The sequence below is a fragment of the Odocoileus virginianus genome, chromosome 25 (genome assembly GCF_023699985.2).
Source record: "Odocoileus virginianus isolate 20LAN1187 ecotype Illinois chromosome 25, Ovbor_1.2, whole genome shotgun sequence".
Lineage (NCBI taxonomy): Eukaryota > Metazoa > Chordata > Mammalia > Artiodactyla > Cervidae > Odocoileus > Odocoileus virginianus.
This window is the reverse complement of record NC_069698.1, coordinates 32728418-32749141: the sequence shown is the minus strand read 5'-3', so window position 1 is coordinate 32749141 and position 20724 is coordinate 32728418. Positions and strand designations below refer to the sequence as shown.

Below are 20724 nucleotides of genomic sequence, written 5' to 3'. Positions count from 1 at the left end.
GATTTGATTTAGGTCATACCTGAATGGTACAGTGGTTTTCCCTACTTTCTTCAGTTTAAGTCTGAATTTGGCACTAAGGAATTCATGATCTCAGCCACAGTCAGCTCCTGGTCTTGTTTTTGCTGACTGTATAGAGCTTCTCCATCGTTGACTGCAAAGAATATAATCAATCTGATTTCAGTGTCGACCATCTGGTGATGTCCATGTGTAGAGTCTCCTCTTGTGTTGTTGGAAGAGGGTGTTTGCTCTAACCAGTGTGTTGTCTTGGCAAAACTCTATTAGCCTTTGCCCTGCTTCATTCCATACTCCAAGGCCAAATTTGTATATTACATTTAATATCTCTTTTTCACATAATAGATCCTCATTCCCCTTAAATATGAATTTCAACTGATATATTTCATGTTTAAAATATTTCTTACAAAGTTTAAGTATTATCAAATTTTATAGTTATTCAAGACAATTGTATCAATTCCAATTCATGTTTATAAGACAAAACTTAACTTTATAATTTCTCCAAATCCTTCAAAAAATCAGCCTAAATAAAATGACTGAAAATAGATATGCACTTTTGGTTTTCATTTAAAATTACTGGCATTAAATGATATTAGCTACCGTTAAAGAAGAATATGAATTTTAATTAATTCTTACCATCTTAATATCTTACAAATCAGTTTCCAAAGTAACATTTAGAGACATTAAAAGGTATTACTATGATAAATTATGTGCCTTTGCTAATAAACATAGCATTTTGAGACATCTCCTATCATATAGTAATTTCAGATTACTTAGAAACACACTATTAAATACCGTGTCAAGGGAAATTATCTGAGAAAGCTGGTACATTCTGCTATGAAACACCTCTGTTAACAGGAAAAAGAACACTGGAGTTGTTAAGACTCATCTTAGTTGTGTACCTTTGGAAAATCATTTAACCTCTGCAAAGATAAATTTCGTCCACAGTAAGATTAAATTGCCCCCAGCTCCAAAGAGTTGTATAGATGATTATAGTCTGTTATAATTTAAAGTTTTTTTTTTTTTAAACCAAACTTATTTAATCCTTTGGTGGATCAAACTGTTTCAAACTAAACAGCTTTGGTAATTAAATCAAAAGATGCCTTCTATCACACTTCTTGGAATCTTGCTCATTCTTTAAAAAAAAACCTATGAATATACTATCATATTAAAGATCAGAAGTAGGCAAACTACGGCTTATGGGCGAAATCCAGCTGGCTGGCTATGTTTTTGTAAATCAAGATTTACTGGAACACAACTGTACTCATTAACTTATGTATTATCAGTTATTTTACACTATAACGCTGGAGTTGAGTAACTGCAACAGAAACCAGATGGCCAACAAAGCCTAAAATATTTACAACTGGCATGTTAAAGTCAACTGGAAGATAAAGTCAGCTGATCCCTGCTATAAATGACTATAAGATGAATTGGACAATGGATCCAAAAGGAGTTAGGGAAGAAAAAAAAAATCAAAGTAATATTAAAATATACGCTTAAATTTTATGCCTCAAAATGCCACTCCAAAATTAAATCTAAGATTCACATGCAATTAGATCCAAAATATGAACATTCTGGTTACATAAAATATAACAACAATACTGAAGTTTACTAATAGTTTATTTAGAATAACAAAGTATATCTTTGTGCCTCTTCAAGTTAAAGTTAATTATTATTTCTATTATAAACAGTACTTATATCTATACAAATTGCATTTTTACCTGCTAATGGCTTGCTCCTCATCAGTTATTCCAGTCTCCCTGAATGCCCTGTTTGATTCCGCCAAACTCAAGGCAATTGCTCTCTGAAGATCATCTTTATCATCTCCAGTAAGATCAATCACATCTGAAAAGCAAAACTATGTTTCTCAAAATTAAGTCAAACAAAATGAAAGGTAACTCCTAATGTAGATTTTATAACCAATATACCCTTTCAAATCAAACCCAGCGCCAACTTAATTCTGTACAGGAACCTCCCCAAAGAGAATGCAAACACATTTTAAATTGGTTATATTTTGAAATTTAATGTTCTTCCCTATAAAATCAAGAGCATAGATATTTTTCATTAGAGAAGACACAGTACTATGAAGTCTCTGATTAAAAGCTAATAAGCAGAAAGACTGCTGAAAACAGGTTCTATAATCACAAAAATTGAAAGCAACAATTAAACATTTAAATTTATGCTTTCCGAAGTTAACCCACATATACACGTTTCAGTTAGTCCATACAACCTAGACATTTATCAAAGTATGATAATTAAATGAGCTCTCAACATAACATTAGTTATGTTCCAGAAACTAATTGGCCATGTTGTTTAGTCACTAAGTCATATTCAATTCTTTTGCAACCATATGGACCGTGGCCCACCAGGCTCCACTGTTCATGGGATTTCAGGTAAAAATACTGGAGTTGGTTGCCATGACCTCCTCCAGGGGATCTTCCTGACCCAAGGATCGAACCCAGGTCTCCTGCACTGCAGATGGACACTTTACTGCTGGGCCATCAGGGAAGCCCAACTGACAACAGATACTTATATACACTTTTAAAGTCTGAAAGAATGTATGAAGCTGTCAACAATGGTTAATTTTGAGAAGGAGGATTGGGGGGAAAAGAAAGTATAAGGATCCCTCGCTTTCTAATTTCTGTTCTATGTTTTTTTAATTATAAAAAGAAGTTTTCATTTCATAAAAATAAAATACACACTACTAAATGAAATGTTTTCTTCAGTGAGAATAAAATAGTCTTGATGCTGTAAGTATTCTTTCTCAAAAGAATAAAGTCTGTAACTATTACCACATTCAGAAAAACTGCTTTGTAATCCAATTTCCCAACATCTATTGATCTATTTCCTTAACCCAAGAGATCAATTATACCTCTATTATCATTTAAACAATGGCAAACCATAACATGTTGCTAAGTAGGAGATTACAAAATAAAAGGGTGAGAAAGAGAAAGAAGTATAGCTGTTACTACCTTATCTTTGCATCGCTGGGATTATGCTGGTTAGTATTTTGGACAAGTTTTTTATTCATTCTGTTTATTTGTATTTGAGACATGTTAAATTATTTTTTTCCTTTGTAATCCAAGTATTACAAGAGTGAAACAAGAAAAAGGAGTAAGGAGTGGGACATAAGGTGTCTGCATTCTACCATCTGAAAGTGAAGTGAAAGTCCCTCAGTCGTTTCTGACTCTTTGTGACCCCATGGACTACAGAGTCCATGAAATTCTCCAGGCCAGAATACTGGAGTGGATAGCCTTTCCCTTCCCCAGGGGATCATCCCAACTCAGAGATCAAACCCAGGTCTCCTGCATTTCGGGCAAATTCTTTACCAGCTGAGCCACAAGGGAAGCCCAAGAGTACTGGAGTGGGTAGCCTATCCCTTCTCCGGCCGATTTTCCCAACCCAGGAATCGAACCAGGGTCTCCTGAATTGCAGGCAGATGCTTTACCAATTGAGCTATCAGGAAAGCCCAAAGTGAAAGTCAAAGTCACTCAGTCATGTCCGACTGTTTGTGATCCCATGGACTATACAGTCCACGGAATTCTCCAGGCCAGAATACTGGAGTGGGTAGCCCTTCCCTTCTCCAGAGGATCTTCCCAACCCAGGGATCGAACCCAGGTCTCCCGCATTGCAGGCAGATTCTTTACGAGCTGAGCCACAAGGGAAGCCCATCTAGTTAAGGATTATATGTAACGATTAAAAAAACTTTTTTCACACTTAGTAATAAATAAAATACATCAATAGATTCAAAAGTCTACTTTTATTGTTATATACACTTTTTCCTCCAAACAGTAGCTTGTAAGAATACTAAAAATATTAGAAATAACAGTTGGCCATAGAAGATTTTTTTAATTCTTTAGACAGTACAATAAAACCTTACAAAAGTGCAATAAAGTGAAAGTCGCTCAGTTGCATCCCAATTCTTCATGACCCCATGAACTATACAGTCCATGGAATTCTCCAGGCCAGAATACTGGACTGGGTAGCTGTGCCCTTCTCTAGGGGATCTTCCCAACCTAGAGATCAAACCCAGATCTCCAGCATTGCAGGCAGGTCTAAAAAAATTCAACCAAGTAAAATGTGGAACAGAGTTACAGAACCACTGCAGTGATACACCTGTCAGCAGGCTACGTCTGGTTTACACGTCCACCAAACCACAGCTGTAGATGGATGGAGTCACAAGTGTGCGTCATCATTAAGTCCAGCTGAAATATTGATTAAAGAAGCTAAACTAGAGAGGCATGAAATGGCCTCATAAAAATGAGACCATGGTCATTAAAAATGACTTAAAACTTGGATGACTAAAGAGAAAACAATAAAGTAAAGAAAATAACTTGAAAATCACAAAGAAGCAAACAGGTTTGGAGGGCTTGATCAGTTAGCCCCTCAGATTCCACCATCTCATGTTCCTAGTATGCTTTCTTCAATGAGAGAAGCCAAAAAGATTAAACACAGCAACCTATTTTCCTGATTCACCTGTAGTTACGGTTTTGGATAAAATTTAGGTTCCACCAATCGCATATACTATAGCTTGAGATGTGAAAGGCAGCTATGAGGAGGAAGGCACTCTCCTGCTGCTTTTGGCTGTTTTTTTTTCCCAGCATGACTGAACAGATGTGAGCTGCTCCACAGAAGCAATCCAGCTTCCAGCTTCAGGATGTCAAGAGAGACAGCAGAGGCAGTAACCAGACTCTGCGCTCCAGTGTCCAGGCGCAGCTCAGTGGCAGTCACCTGATCCTGGCTGGCTCTCCGTGGGCACCAGCTATAAAGCTATGTTCTCAACTGCCCCACAGGCCGTCTCCTGATTCACCGTCTCCCTGACTGTGGCAGATGGAGTAGCTTCGCTGGCTGGCCAGTCCTGCAAGAATCTGGGAGTCACTTCAGAAAGCTGAGCTAGAGATCCTTCCTCCAGTGCTCCCACCGATTTTTTTTTTTTAAACAATCTAGTTCCCTGTATTAAATTTCTTCTTCGAAATTATCTAAAGTGTTTACTGTTTCACGACTGACAAGTAAACTAAGCTGGCTAGAGCAGAAACTCACTTAGAAATAGCAGCAAGTTATATTTCGAGCTTTTCATAATTCAGCAATCGTAACTCGAGAAACACAAAATCAAAAAGTGAGGCAAGATGCTTTTAACCCTATTTCGTAAACAAAATAACTGAAGTTGCGAGAAATTAAATCTAATATCATAAGAATAAAAGAAAGGTAGACAGGCTTCAAATTTAAGTCCTCAAATTATTAAATCCAGTGGTCTCCCCTCCATTCTAGCAGTACCCAAGTGTTAACCCATGGATTCTAGGGGTTCCCCAGGGACTCTGTAACGGAAGGGGTTCCTTAAGTAAAAAACACTCTCATAAAAAATGTTATGATGTTATCTGTCTTTCCTGCTATGGTCACATTTACAGTTATTATGCAAAACAACAGGGCATTAAACCACTGTGTCTTGGCACAAATCAAGGTAGCAGCAGCAAGTTATACAAGCAATTCATTATATCACAACTATACACATTCATAATTCAAAAAAAAAGGCCAATCTCTCTTAAATCCTTATTAAGAGAAAATTAATTTTATGAAATCTCAAACACTGTTTTACATGGTCTTTTACTTCTATGTGACAAAATTGGACATATGCATAGTAGTTCTGTTACATATGCAAAGTATGCTGTTGCTAAAGAAAAAAACACTAGTGCGTTGCTTGAGCTGCAAGTTGAACTCAATTTTTTTCATGGAGCACTATTTTTACTTGATATTACAACTGATAAACTACAAACTATGATTAATCAGACATCAGTATTTGACAGACATTTTCTCAAAAAAAAAGGGGAGCCTGTCACTTGAAAAACAAATGAGACTATTTGCTGCCAATGATAACTATGGAATTTTCAAGCAGAAGTTGCAACTTCAGAAAACTTGTTTCTATCACTATGACAGAGATATCTTCCTAATACTTTAAAGGCTTTTCTGCTGAAATCAAGTGATATTACAATTTCTATTTGTTTTGTAATGTAGATGTTCTTCAAACATTTAGAAAGAAATTTTTTCCAAATTACCAATGCATTGTGTTACTAAATGATGCATAGATTAACAAGTCAATTCAAAGAGCAAGGTAAGATCCTAGGAGCATCTTTTGTTCTAATACTTGGTCTCTGACCCAGTTCCTGACAAAGAGCTCCTGTATCACTTGGCATTTTCTAGGTGACAGGAGCATCTTTTGTTCTAAAGAGATGACTCTTGGTGGGCTCCAGACTGACTTCAGGATGGGCCAGAAAGACTAAGTCATGATGAGAAGCTTGCAACTTGGAGCCCCATGTCCCATCCTCTAGAAGGATATATATGAGGGACTGGAGATTAAGTTAACAAACAATCAAGCCTACCTGATGAAATTGCCATAAAAATTCCCAAGTACAAGGTCTGGATAGCTTCCAGGTTGATGAACATATCCATACGCTGGGAAGGTGGTATATCTTAACTCCACAAGGCAGAAACTTCTGGCTTGGGACTTTTCCAGACTATACAAGTGTGCTCTATACACCTCTCCATCTGGCTGTTCATCCTTTATCATAGCCTTTAATATAATAAACTAATAAAAAGTGTTTACCTGAGTTGTGAGACATTAGAGCAAATTATCAAACTTGAGTGGGTCATGAGAACTACTAATCTGAAGCCAAGTCAAACAGAACATAGGTAACCTGGGGACCCACTACTTGTGACTGGTGTCTAAGGTAGGAGTTTTGTGGGACTGAGAATTTAGCCTGTGGCGTTTGATGCTAACTCCAGGTAAACGGTGTCAGAATTGTAGAACACCCAGCTGATGTCACAGAACTGGCTGTATACAGGGAAAAAAAACCTCACATATCTGGTATCAGAGGAATTAAGTGTGAGCAGAGGAAGAAAAAAGTAATTATAGTCTTTAAAGCTAGGAAGACTGGCTGACCAGACTATCGTTCCTTAATTGAAATTCTGAGATTTATTCCTTTAAGCAATGGAGAAGGTTTAGTATAGTTTCACTTTAATTACAATAATTTTCTCCATGATGCTCATAAAGCTTCTTCTTTCCATAGGTTATTTTAGAACCATACAGTAATACTGAATTATTATAACATACATGCATATCAAATACACATGCTTTTAAGAACAGATATTAAGAAAGTAAAATGTTATTTTAATAATGATTGATCCTAAATTTCATCTCTTTCTAGAGTTTAGACTAGAATGATTTCTGTAAAATATGTAAGGAGCTATCAATTTCACAGTGAAAAATAATCCTCCATGATTTTCTTATGTACTTATTCAAAAAGGAACAGAACAAGCTTTCAGTTCAGTTCAGTTGCTCAGTCATGTCCGACTCTTTGCAAACCCATGAACCACAGCACGCCAGGCCTCCCTGTCCGTCATCAACACCCAGAGTTTGCTCAAACTCACTCCATTCAGTCAGTGATGCCATCCAACTATCTCATCTTCTGTCATCCCCTTCTCCTCCCCCTTTCAAACTTTCCCAGCATGAGGGTCTTTCCAAATGAGTCAGTTCTTCGCATCAGGTGGCCAAAGTATTGGAGTTTCAGCTTCAACATCAATCCTTCCAATGAACATTCAGGACTGATGATCTTTAGGATAGACTGGTTGGATCTCCTTGCAGTCCAGGGGACTCTCAAGAGTCTTCTGAACACCACAGTTCAAAAGCATCAATTCTTCAGCACTCAGGTTTCTTTATAGTCCAACTCTCACATCCATATGTGACCACTGGAAAAACCACAGCCTTGACTAGACGGACCTTTGTTGACAAAGTGATGTCTCTGCTTTTTAACATGCTGTCTAGGTTGGTCATAACTTTCCTTCCAAGGAGTAAGCGTCTTTTAATTTCATGGCTGCAGTTACCATCTGCACTGATTTTGGAGCCCAAAAAAATAGTCAGCCACCGTTTCCCCATCTATTTGCCATGAAGTGACAGGACCAGATGCCATGGTCTTGTTTTCTGAATGTTGAGCTTTAAGCCAACTTTTTCACTCTCCTCTTTCACTTTCATCAAGAGGCTCTTTAGTTCTTCTTCACTTTCTGCCACAAGGGTGGTGTCATCTGCATATCTGAGGTGATTGGTATTTCTCCCGGCAATCTTAATTCCAGCTTGTGCTTCATCCAGCCCAGCATTTCTCATGATGTACACTGCATGTAAGTTAAATAAGCAAGGTGATAATATACAGCCTTGACGTACTCCTTTTCCTATTTGGAATCAGTCTGTTGTTCCATGTCCAGTTCTAACTGTTGCTTCCTGACCTGCATACAGGTTTCTCAAGAGGCAGGTCAGGTGGTCTGATATTCCCATCTCCTTCAGAATTTTCCACAGTTTATTGTGATCCACACAGTCAGAGGTTTGGCATAGTCAATAAAGCAGAAACAGATGTTTTTCTGGGACTCTTTTGCTTTTTTGATGATCTAATGAATGTTGGCAATTTGATCTCTGGTTCCTCTGCCTTTTCTAAAACCAGCTTGAACATCTGGAAGTTCACGGTTCATGTATTACTGAAGCCTGGCCTGGAAAATTTTGAGCATTACTTTACTAGTACGTGAGATGAGTACAACTGTGCAGTAGTTTAAGCATTCTTTGGCATTGCCTTTCTCTGGGGTTGGAATGAAAACTGAACTTTTCCAGTCCTGTGGCCACTGCTGAGTTTTCCAAATTTGCTGGCATATTGAGTGCAGCACCTTCACAGCATCACCTTTTAGGATTTGAAATAGCTCAATTGTTTAGTAGTAAACAATTTCTAATTGGCAAAAGTCAATTAGAAAAATTTAGCCTTTGTAAAAAATTCCATCCAATGTCAAGGTACAACCTTGGTAAAACACTAAGGTTCCTTTCAACCAATCCTTCCATCAGTATTAGAAGAAATGTAAATGGAATTCAAGGGCACAAGCATGTTAGTGTCAGCTGAGTAACACTGTAGAAAAATCACAGTACAAAAACCTATGAACAGTACTCTCCAACATTTCAAGACTGCCCAAATTAAAACATTTTTTCCCTGTAAAGTCAGAAATACATACATCAAAACATAACATTCATCTTAATAAATCCTTCTAAAAATTTACACACCAAGTACCAAACATTTCTCTGCTAACTCCAAAATACAGAAAGCCATCAACTTAAAATAAATTAGACTTCAAATGCATGTATCATTTATCATTCATAATTCATTTTCTCATGAAAATGGTACATAAAATGACATGAGGAGTCCAAGTTAGCTCAGAAGAATCAATTTAGCCCATAATCTAATTGAACTACAATGTATGTAAGATTGTAGTTACATCTACAATGTAAGATTTTGATTTAGGTGGGTAGAAAGTTCTTTCATTATTTTTCTCACCTACATAAGGCTAATCCTAGGGGAAACACTTTTCTTTCTTTTTTTTAATAAGCCAAGCTTATACTTACCGTCAGCAAAGATTTCCAGGCAGAGAAGTGATATGAATAGAAAGAACTGTTTGGGAAGGTAAGAATTTAAAGTGCTGGACAGGTGTTTGAGAAGAGTTGTAAAAAGAATATGTACCAGGGCAGAAAAACTGAAGGAAAAAGTAGGCACGTAAAAACTGACAGACAAACACTGAAGGGGAAAGTGTGCACATAAAAACTGGCAGAACTGCAAACTACATGGCGGTTCTGGGAGATGAGGAAAAGCTGGAGGGGGAAGAAAGTCACTGAGCCACCAGAAGGAAGAGGATGCCCTTAAAAGAAAAAAGCAAAGGTGAAGAAAGAGCTCATAAGCAGGTGAATGGAAATGAGGAAAAGACCATTCTCAGCCTCACTCTGCTTCAACCACAGTTGCTGCCCTCACCATTCACCTCCTGAGCCAAAAACACTGCTGCGTCAAGGCCCCAGCCTGGGCCACACTTCCCTCAGACATCCTGGAGGTTCAGCCCCTCACTTCTTCAGGCAGCTGTATAAATGAGACATTCCCCGTCCAACCCTCCATCTAAAATACCACACCCTGTGTCTGCTGCAAACCCATCCCTGTCACCCTCTGTCCTTCTACCCTGCTCTGTTCTTCTTCACAAACTTACTACTACCAGACATTTTTTATTTATTATTTACCATCAGTCTTCCCCCTATGTTAATGCAGACACTTCTTGATATTTTTTAATGGCCTAAAAGAGTACTTGATTTGTATTAGGAAATCAATAAATATCTGTTAAGCAAATAAAGGTTAATATCTAGACTGGAATAGAAATAAAATTAATGAGTGATCTTCATAGTGGCACTAGCTAGAATACTTGAGAATATATACTTCATCCATCGAAAACTTTTTCCAGATAAAGGACAAATAGCATAACAAGGTGTCATGTTAAAAGAATACTTAAAAGCAAGAAGACATAATAGAAATTGTGCTGCTCGCTGCACTCTCCCATTCTTTTCCAACCTTATCATTGCTAAACTCAGATTCTCCAAAACAGTGATGTCCAATAAAACTTCCTGTGATGGTGGAAATGTATTATTATCCACACAGCCCAATACAGTAGCCACTAGTTACATGTTGATGACTACTGCCCATTTTAAATGTATCTATGGCAACAGAAAAACTGAGATTCAGGATTATTTAAATTGTTGTTAAATTTAAGTTGTCACATGTAACTACTGGCAACTGTATTAACTCAGTTCTAAATGGTGTTGCTCTGTTTTTAATAGTTGCTGCTAAATTTATAACAGCAGCACTGTTAAGTAAGAAAAGAGATAATAAAGGAGCCATATCCTGAGTTTGTCATCTATTTCATTATGTTTTCTCACTTGGAAAAAATTATCATTCTGTATTAGTCAACAAAAAGTGCAAATGCCACAGCTATCATTTTGTCCTAAAATTACAGAAAATAAAGTTTTACAAGCAATTCTACAGTATATGTCTAACACAGAATGTATGCCTAACTGCATCTAATCAACTACAAGTTATTTGCATACCACTGTAGCATCTCATTTTTAGGCTTAACTGACTTTTGGTGAATCACGCATTATGCATTAGAAATCTCTACAGAAAGAGATTTAACTTCTATCTCACTTTTTTCTTTCTGCAGTTGCTTATTTAACAAATTTGGTGAATGGAAAAAATTATCAGTGTTCAATTAATAAATCCTAAACTTCTCAACATAAGTGATTTACCCTCAGTACGGATGAGAACACTAGACTAGAATCTGTCTAAAATTTTTGCTTTAAATCTAAAAAGGAAAAAAAAAAAAAAATCAGTTTTAGACTAGTGAAGCAATACAACCAAGACTAGAGTTCCAGGACAGAACTTAACATCTTTCTCACTTTCTGTGCAATCCTTATCAAATAATTCAAGTTTTTCTGTAAAAAGAAATACAGCAATTAAAAAAAAATACAATGCTTTTAAATTTGTGAAGGGTCTACCACTTAACACTCACTCCAGTGTGTTATATTAATTTCTCTAAAACTTAAGTCAATATGTGGCACTATTTTCTATGTTAAAATTACCTACCCAAATCCCTCTTATCTTTTGATCCATACTTTGATTGCGCAATTGTAGCACATCTTGTTCTGGTGGGCATATACTGTTTTTTCCCTGTTTTAAAAAAGTTCAAAAGAATTTAATGATCAAGAAAGAAAGAATATTACTATCTGATTTCAAATTGGGCAAAAGCCTTGTATGGTCATGTCGATGACAGAGTTTGCCATGACACAAAAACCACACAATCTCTTCTCTGATTATTAAATACACCTATGATATCTCAGTATCTTGCACTGTTTCCTAGTCCTCTTTGTATTTTTAATTGCAAAATTTCTAACACAATCATTTTACTTCTCGTTTAAGCTGGAGGCAGGAGGCACTCATTTGACAATTCACAATATCCAGTCTAAATGGGATAAAAGTAATTTTTAAATGTGCCTCAACTATATGCTAACAGTACTACAAAAAAGTACCCCCCCCAACAGTATTTATTTATAGCTTGGAATGTTACCAAAACAATACTCCTTAACTCCTTTATGCAGAGTACAAGCTTTCCTTGAAATGTTACCTCTTCTCTCAAAAATGAAAAGTAAAAATACACTGAGGCCAATAATCGCCCTACCAACTACTGAAAATGTAATTACTTCTTCAATATTAAAGTTCACAAACAGTGTATTCACAAACATGTGTTCTCCTCTCAAATGACATAATTTGCTTTCTTTTCTGAGGTACTTGGGTATATGAAAATTGCCCTACAACCCAAAATGTGACTTCTATGAAACATTAATTTGAAAACTCAATTTTTCGAGTCATCCAAAAAACACGTGTTTAGTTCTTCTGAAAGAGACCTTTAGTTACAAGTTTTATTCTAGTTTATAACAACAAGGAACCATTATGTGTTTAGCATTAGAGACTTTTATTTCAAAACATAAATGTTTTGTCAGCACTACAACCAACAGATGACAAAAAGTTAGCAAGGTTTGTTTATGCCTTAGCCCTGTTTATAACAGATTTTACACTTGAAAAAAAAAAAAGAAAGAAGAAATTGAAAAAACAAAAACCCTTGCCATTATTTGAAAGAATTAAGGTCAAGTATGGTCAATTTTCAAGTAACAAGGTATTTCACATAAAATTAAGAAAATGCTCAAAAAGAGTTTTTTTATTGAGACCAATCCCTTGAAAATTTCCTCACACTCTGATCACTCCAACACTCCACACTCCTTTAGCACTTACACTTTTATTCAAGAGGTCTGCATTTAAATATATATATTCATATATATTTATTTTCTGTCCTTCCCTTATTTAACCACTCATTCCAAGAAAAAAATAAACAAGAGATTTCATTTTTCCTTAGCAATTATAGCATAGTAATTTTAAGAATGTGCTGAATGCATGACATTTACTTTCTCAGTTTTAAACCATGTAATACTATTATGACATGACTAAATTTAAATGCTGAATCAAGACTATTTCCTAAAGGCGGTCATATTTAAAAATCTGAAAAAAATATAATTTGTAAAATGGAAGAAAATTATTTTTACCTCATAAGCTATATTTTCCCACTTTGATACTAATACTATTATAGTATAATCACCTCACTATAATTTTACAATTTTTTTTCTCAATAATCTCAAACGAACTTTATGAATATACTATACAAATTATTCAATTATTAAATATGAGTTAGCACTCCTGTTAGAAGGATAGCTCAGTTTATCAATAAAGAAATTAAAACAACAAGCAATTTGTTAAGGAAATCAATGAGATGAAACCAGAAATTCCATCTATCATTTCTTTCAAGGGAAATATAAAAGTACTTGGTGCATACTTTTCAAGAGCTACACATATACACACACACATGCAAATTTGTTTTCAATTAACAAATGGGACACACACTTTCTGAAATCAAGTTGCTTTCTCCCTAAGAGCACCTATTCAAATCTTTCATTTTGTCCATAACATTTTCACTACTCCTTGTCAAAATTCTTGAACAGGTGTTAACATGTGGCTCAAAGAATATTTTCTAATTTTCACACAACAAATAAGGTATCTTTTTGATGACAGTCTTATAATCCTAATTCTTCCCTGCATATGTTGTCTTATGTCACAAAGTCTACCATCTATATTAAGAGTTCATAGCTATCATTCTAAAACCTTTCCATCCTTTCAACTAAAACACTGAACCATGTCTACTCAATTTCCTGTTTCTTTCACTTTAACCACCTGTCTTCAGTCAAAATCTTTTTTCCTTTTTCTACCTAACTTCATTTTCTTCCCAAGTCTCAGAACCTTAAAAGATATGAAATGTTATTCTCACATATTAATTCCTTCTCTATTTATACCACTATCTTTTTTCTAACTTCTTGTAACAAGTTTCTCAATCTTGTTCAAGAGAACTTTCATTGGTTTCAAAATAGCTTACACATATTATCAAAATTAACTCAACAAGCACCTTTTTGAGAAGCCATGACATCCTAGTATAATGGTGGGACTATAGACACTCTATTGCCCTGTTAAGTTTACAGTTTGGTAAGCAAGAAAGGCACAGCAAATAACTGCAAAATAACACAGTACTCACTAAGACAAAAGTACACTCTGGGTGTTAAGAGAAGCACTCAGTTTAACATAGAAGCTAGACAAAATACTCTCAAGCCAGCAGTTCCTGAGCAACGGCTTAGAACCCCAGAAGAAATCAGACTGGTGGTGAAGGCTAGGGGGGATTCCAGACAGAAGTAACAAGTGTAACGACAGGAGAAATTAAATAGCATTGTGTGGATGAGAACTTCCAAGCTATTTTCCATTATTACAGTGTAAAGTGAGAAGAGGAAAACAGTGGAAAATGAAGTTAGAGATGTAGGTAGGGGCCAAGACACAGTTTGTCTTGAACTTGGACACAGTAATTGAGTCTGTCTTACACAAAGCTTCTGCCATCACCTATTATCTGTGTGAGATAGGAGTATCCCAGCTTTGGAGACACAAGACCATTTGTGGAGCAAAAATACTAAGATTACCTTGAAATTCTGAGATTAAGATATTTTATCAACAACATTAAACAGCATTTAATGCCAATCAGTAGCTATAAACATCTATATGAATGGAATCTTTCTGGCTGTTTCCTAACTTTAAGAACATTTACAAACAAAACCAAAAAATTCTCTTTAAGGACAAGTTAGTAACCACACTTTTCAAATCCAGAATGCACAGAAATACCTACAGTTTATATAATGCAGTTACTACATCATAATGAGATAGAAACAAAGATTAAAAAAAAAAATTCGGCTATATAAGCATAAATTATTCATATAATGAAGAAAAGTTAAGAGTTCTGTGTAAAATTTTCTGTATGTTCGTATGTGTACACGCATGTTTGTTTATTTTGTTCGGCTGTATAAACCTTCTTCCAAGATCTTTTTTGGAGAGGGGTTGGAGTTGAGGGAAGGAAAATTCTGTTAAACAGTAAATCATACCAGTAATTAAAAAAATACTTTATCTTCAAAAATAATACTAAGGTCTCTACCAACACTTAACATCTATAAAACAAATGAGTGTGCCCTATTTAAAATTCTAGAAATTTGTAATAAACAACACCTTTAGATGTTTCATATTTTAAAACAATACTATATGAAATGTTTTATGAAAGAATATATAAGTTAAATATAATCTTTTACTTCTAAACTGGAAAAAAATACAGCAGCTGATAAAAACATACGCACTTTTCAACAAGAGCCAAAGCCAAAGTCATTTCTTTTTTCTTCCTTCACCTCTGCTTAAACAAAACAGCCCCAAGCAAAAGTTTTCATTACATTCTAATTAATATATTAAGAAAGAGAAGTAAACCTACTTGTATCTGCTTGGCTGCCCACACTGATGTATCTATCATTGCCAGGAAGTGCTGTTTGGTAGTAAGTTGTTTCCTCTTGCTGAGGGGTCTTGGCATTCTTTGCAGTAAGGAAAGCCACTGCTAGCTCCAAGTTTCCATTACTATCCTTCAAATATCAAGAACAGAACATCAAATATTTTGTAGTAAGTATACACTTGCATATGATTTATGTAATTTTCTCCATAACAACACTAATAGTAAAAATCATTTTCAGACTTAAAATTATACTACTTGAGTCTTAATTTTACAATATAAATTCACTGTAAACACAGTATATCAACAGTAATTCCTTTATCTATTAATTAAAACTAATATAATACAAAAATCAATTATATAAATAATTTGTTTTCCATTGCTTTTTTATATCTGCTTAACAAAAGTCCAATCATAAACAAACTTCGAAGCAAATCAACAAACTAAAAAATGTTTTCTGGAACTTGCTATCTAAAACTGTGAAAAACAAATATTTAAAAATAGTACTTCAGCAAAGAAGAACAATAACAGATATTCTCTTTAATATTTATGCTGAATGCCTACTTAGAGGCAAACTAACAAGCAAATATCAGACTCATAAGAAGAAAACAGCATCAGTGGCCCGAAAGCTTGACAGAGAGACACACAGAACTCCAGAATACTGCGGAGATGAAAATTCTACCCAAATTAAATACATAAACAATATTCTAAAAATTCAGAAGAAAAACAGATGCTAAAAACACTAAGAATTTTTGACAACAAAATCATGAGAGAAACTTGCCTAGTTATCTCTATATTCTCTCTACAGTTAACAATAAAAACAACACTAGCTCTATGACTGCTCATTGAAACCACATTATGAAATCCAGTTATTAATAATGAAGCTATCTTTGTATCAAAGGCCAGAACACATAATACTGTGGAAGCCTTCAGAAATTTAGTTTACAAAGTTTAACTGGAAGCCAGTGGAAGGTTTTGGACAGAAATGACATGGTATGACTTACATTTTAAAAGGATTACTGTGGGTATATGTGGGGAACAGACTATAGGAGAGAATCATAAGCAGAGCCCAATATTATTTGCTATCATATTAAATGTGGGGAGGGATAAAAAGAGAAAGACCAGGATGACTCCACAATTTGATGTCTGAGCAACTGGAACAACTCACCCCAACTCCAATTCTAACAGCCTTTGAGGAGAGAAAACAGTAGGAGTGCACCGTTAAATGGCAGCCCACTCCAGTGCTCTTGCCTGGAGAACCCCATGGATGGAGGAGCCTGGTGGGCTACAGTCCACGGGGTCTCGAAGAGTCACACACGACTGAGCGACTTCACTTCACTTTATCTATCAAAACTGCTGTTAGACTCTTTAAGGACTCATTCAAAATATGAGATTAACATAGTCTATAGTTTGTAACAAACGAGACATAAAACAGTTTTAACAACTACTACCATTTATTGAACACTGTCTAAGTGTCAGGAAATGTGCCAAATGCTTTCCATATACTCCCTCATATGATAATAATGATAAACTGAATGGAGCAGGGATCTATACAACTTGAAGGTCACTTACTTTGAACATACAAAGAGATTCTCAAAATAAAAGTGCTAAAATCAATTAATGACATTGTGGCTCCCAAAAATAGACTCTGTGTCAGTATAATGCTGAGATAGTCAACTCATTATTAAACATTATACAAATTTATACTGAGCAACAATTAAGACTTAGGTACACTGTTTTCTCCCCTAGATACTGGTAACTGAAACAAGTTTAAAAGAAAAAAAAAAACACCGTGGTCACACAACTTACCTCAAAGGAAATGTGGACACTACTTTAATTTTTATGTTTATTTAATTAAACATATTCTACATGTTTCCTAAGTTTTGAAAAAAAATGTAAGTGAATTCCCCAAGTTTGCCCTGACAAGGTAATGGGTCTAACCCCAGACTCAGTGATACAGAATGGGAAAGGCCATTTCTGAAAACAGACATGGAATGATTGTCATATTTAGCAGAATAAAGAACGGACTGGCAATCATCTAAATGTCATAATCATAAAAATTGAGGTACGACATTTTTGCTTCCTTTCCAGCTACTTAAGAGCGGCTTCATAAACCATGCTTTAAAATGCTCCTAACAGTACTGGCTGATCATTTTCCTGATGGAGGAAAAAGCTGAAGCAAAGCTTCCAGTAAAAGCAGAAATTATGTGTGGTACTGGGAGCAGGCTGCTTGGTTTCTATTCCAAGCTCCTCCACATGTTAACTATGTGGTCTCCAGCAAGTCATTTTAACCTCTCTGTTTCCTTACCCTTTAAAAGGGACATAAAAATAACACCTACTTCAAAGTTACTAGGAGGAGGAGTTAGCCACACAAAGTACTTAGAATAGCACCTAGTACACTAAGGGCTTAATAAGTGCTAGTTATCACCACTACAATGATGATGATTATGATTACAACCATGCAAAAGATAAATTATTTCTAGAAACAAATGAAGTACTTCTGGGTCCAAATCAAAAATAATATAATTAATGTTGTCTTTCAGAGCAACGTGCAAAGGACTGAAGCTGTATGTGTGCCTACAGCACAACTGCTGCACTGTTGATGTGAGCCTTTAGCAGTGATCTATAAATAGACTTCAAGTGGAGTTCTAGTTCTTGAACATTTTTCCTTCATTCGCTCTCTTTCAATCTTCGTATCTGTGTGATCTGACTCATCTGGGTGCCTCTGTGTGGCAATGAGTATATTTCACAAGCAACAACAAAAATCATGCCCTTTTTTTGTGCATAATCGAAGTTTGATGTTGAATGATCATAAATGTTCAATTAACTGAAGGTTAGCTGATTTATATTTCTCCTTCCTGGAACAGTAAATCAGAAGCTTCTAATACTGTATTAATTTTCTCCCAACTCCTCTTTCTCTTCTATGCCACTCTACCCGTCCATCCCCAACTAAACACTAAAATGTCTCTTGAGTAAAACTGGCCATTAGTACTTGGGAGTCACATCACTCCATTTCGCATGAAAACTGTTTTATGTGGAGGGAGGTCTTCTTTCACTCCAAGGCATCATGGAACATCACGGTGCTGAAAGCTAATGTGCTCAAAATTGCAGTATGTTATGTTAATTCAGTTCAGTTACTCAGTCATGTCTGACTCTTTGCAACTCCATGGACTGCAGCACGTCAGGCTCCCCTATCCATCACCAACTCCCGGAGCTTACTCAAACTCATGTCCATTGAGTCAGTGATGCCATCCAACCACCTCACCCTCTGTTGTCCCCTTCTACTTCCATCCTCAATCTTTCCCAGCATCAAGGTTTTTGCAAATGAGTCAGTTCTTTGCATCAGGTGGCCAAAGTATTGGAGTTTCAGCTTCAGCATCAGTCCTTCCAATGAATATTCAGGACTGATTTCTTTAGGATGGATTGGCTGGATCTCCTTGCAGTCCAAGGGATTCTCAAGAGTTTTCTCCAACACCACAGTTCAAAACCATCAATTCTTCGGTGCTCAGCTTTCTTTATAGTCCAATGCTATGTTAAGTAAGGCCTTTAGTTTATAAAAGTTCTTCCCTGTATCTATGGTACTACCCATTGTATAACTAAAAAACTCAACTTTCCAATATGGTAGGCAGTGGAGATGAGGGTGTAACAGAAACTGTATCTTGTGAAACAGAGGCCATACCTTCAAGGCTTGTTGTAGAATCTGGGCATCATTAATCCCCGTTATTTCTCGTAGCTGATTCAGAAACGTCTGCTGGTGCTGGAAGAAGGGAAAAACCGAAAGCATTATACACTGAAATCTGAAAATGTACAAAGACAAGAAAATAAATGACCTTAGGGGAAAAGAACAGAAAACACAAAATAGAGTAAAAAACAAAAAAATATAGAACTTGAGAAAGACTGAATAAATGTCATTATTTTAGGAAGAATGGTGCGTGAGTCCTTATTCCATCTTCATGTTTCTAAAAGCTGATTCTTCACTGTCTGATATGTGCCGTCTAATAACAGGAGTGATCTCTGTGACAGCTAAACCTAAGAAGAACGAAGGGAAACAGGTCTCCACTGGTGTACTTCAACTAGGGGATGAAACCCCAGAATGAAATTAAGGCAGCCCCATGAATCTCTCCCTGCCCCTAAAGTCAGCCAGCATCCAGGCATTTAGGATGTATGGAAAAAACATGCCTTTGGCAAGCAAGCAGCAGGTGGATATATTACACTGGGGGATGACTAAACCACCACACCCTATTCAAGGGGGAAAACAACACCTCATTCTCCAACCTGTCATAAAAGATCCAAAATAAAGTTGATTATTTGCCCTCATTTGCTTTGTGTGTGTGTTAGTCACTAAGTCGTGTCCAACTCTTTGCGATCCCATGGACTGTAGCCCACCAGGCTCCTCTGTCCATGGGATTCTCCAGGCAGGAAGACTGGAGTGGGTTGTCATTCCCTTTTCCAGGGGAACTTCCCAACCCAGGTATCAAACCTGCATCTCCCAGATTTTTTTGCAGGCAGATTCTTTACTGTCTGAGTCACGTGGGCCCATTTGCTTTAGATGTGTTTACACTCTATTGATCTACCATACTCTACTAAAGAGAAAAACAGGTAGGATGAGATTCTACTACCAAAACCCTTCCCTAAACTTCCCTAATTAAGAATATGGTCCTCCCTCTATCTCTACATTTCTTAATACAAGTTCCCCCAAACTGAAGACAGAATCATGAAATAGAGAAAGCTCAATGGGTGATATGACATGGAAAGCAAGTCCCCACTAGAATAAAAGGATCTGTAAAATCTTGTCTTCCCACTAAACATTCTTACATGACATTTATTAAATGTCACTCTATACTTCCTCCTCTAGCATCCAGTCCAAGTTCTAGATAAGATACAGGGCAAAGGACAAAGAGTGTCTGCTAAATGATTCCACATTCTTTAACAAGCCCCATGTGCCTCATTCACTGAGCAGAACAAAGTCATGTAATGTGGCCCTTCATGGTTGCAAAGAAGGTTGAGAAATGTATTTTTCAGCTAGGCAAAAAGTTCCACTTCGAATCTGTTGCTAAGGAAAAAGAAAAGAACGAAGAATGTACACTGAACAGCCACTGGCAGTATCTGCTATGACATCAACTAATGTTAATTTCCATAAAAATCTTACTAAAAGCGGAGATAACTGAGACTAAAAATAAAATACATAATAAAGTATATGAACAAAGGTCATATAAACAAAATAGTTAAATAAAAGAACTGAACTGCTGAATTTAGAGTGCTGAAATATGAGAAAAGTAAAATTCTCTTTAGACATGTCAACTTTTCTACTTTCATTTAAAAATTATCAGTAGCAAGCAATGGAACCACAACTAACTTACACAATACCCAACATTACAAATTAAAGATGTATACAAATTATACAGAAATTCTCTT

At 36.1% G+C, this 20724-nt stretch overlaps 1 protein-coding gene across 9 annotated transcripts in view; it reads right to left on the bottom strand.

Moving 5' to 3' along the window:
• The window catches only part of USP25 (ubiquitin specific peptidase 25), a 153995-nt gene that overhangs the window by 111341 nt on the left and 21930 nt on the right, over nt 1-20724 (bottom strand). For 4 of the 9 annotated variants that reach the window (XM_070455092.1, XM_020874611.2, XM_070455089.1 and 1 more), the window contains exons 2-5: nt 18989-19066; nt 15298-15442; nt 11487-11570; nt 1734-1857 (exon numbers count right to left, since the gene is read on the bottom strand). In XM_070455092.1, coding sequence (XP_070311193.1) covers nt 1734-1857; nt 11487-11570; nt 15298-15442; nt 18989-19066 — 431 coding nt within the window. Of the gene's footprint in view, nt 1-1733; nt 1871-11486; nt 11571-15297; nt 15443-18988; nt 19067-20724 lie in introns of those variants that run through there. The other 5 variants (XM_020874613.2, XM_020874614.2, XM_020874617.2 and 2 more) reach the window with 3 other exon arrangements.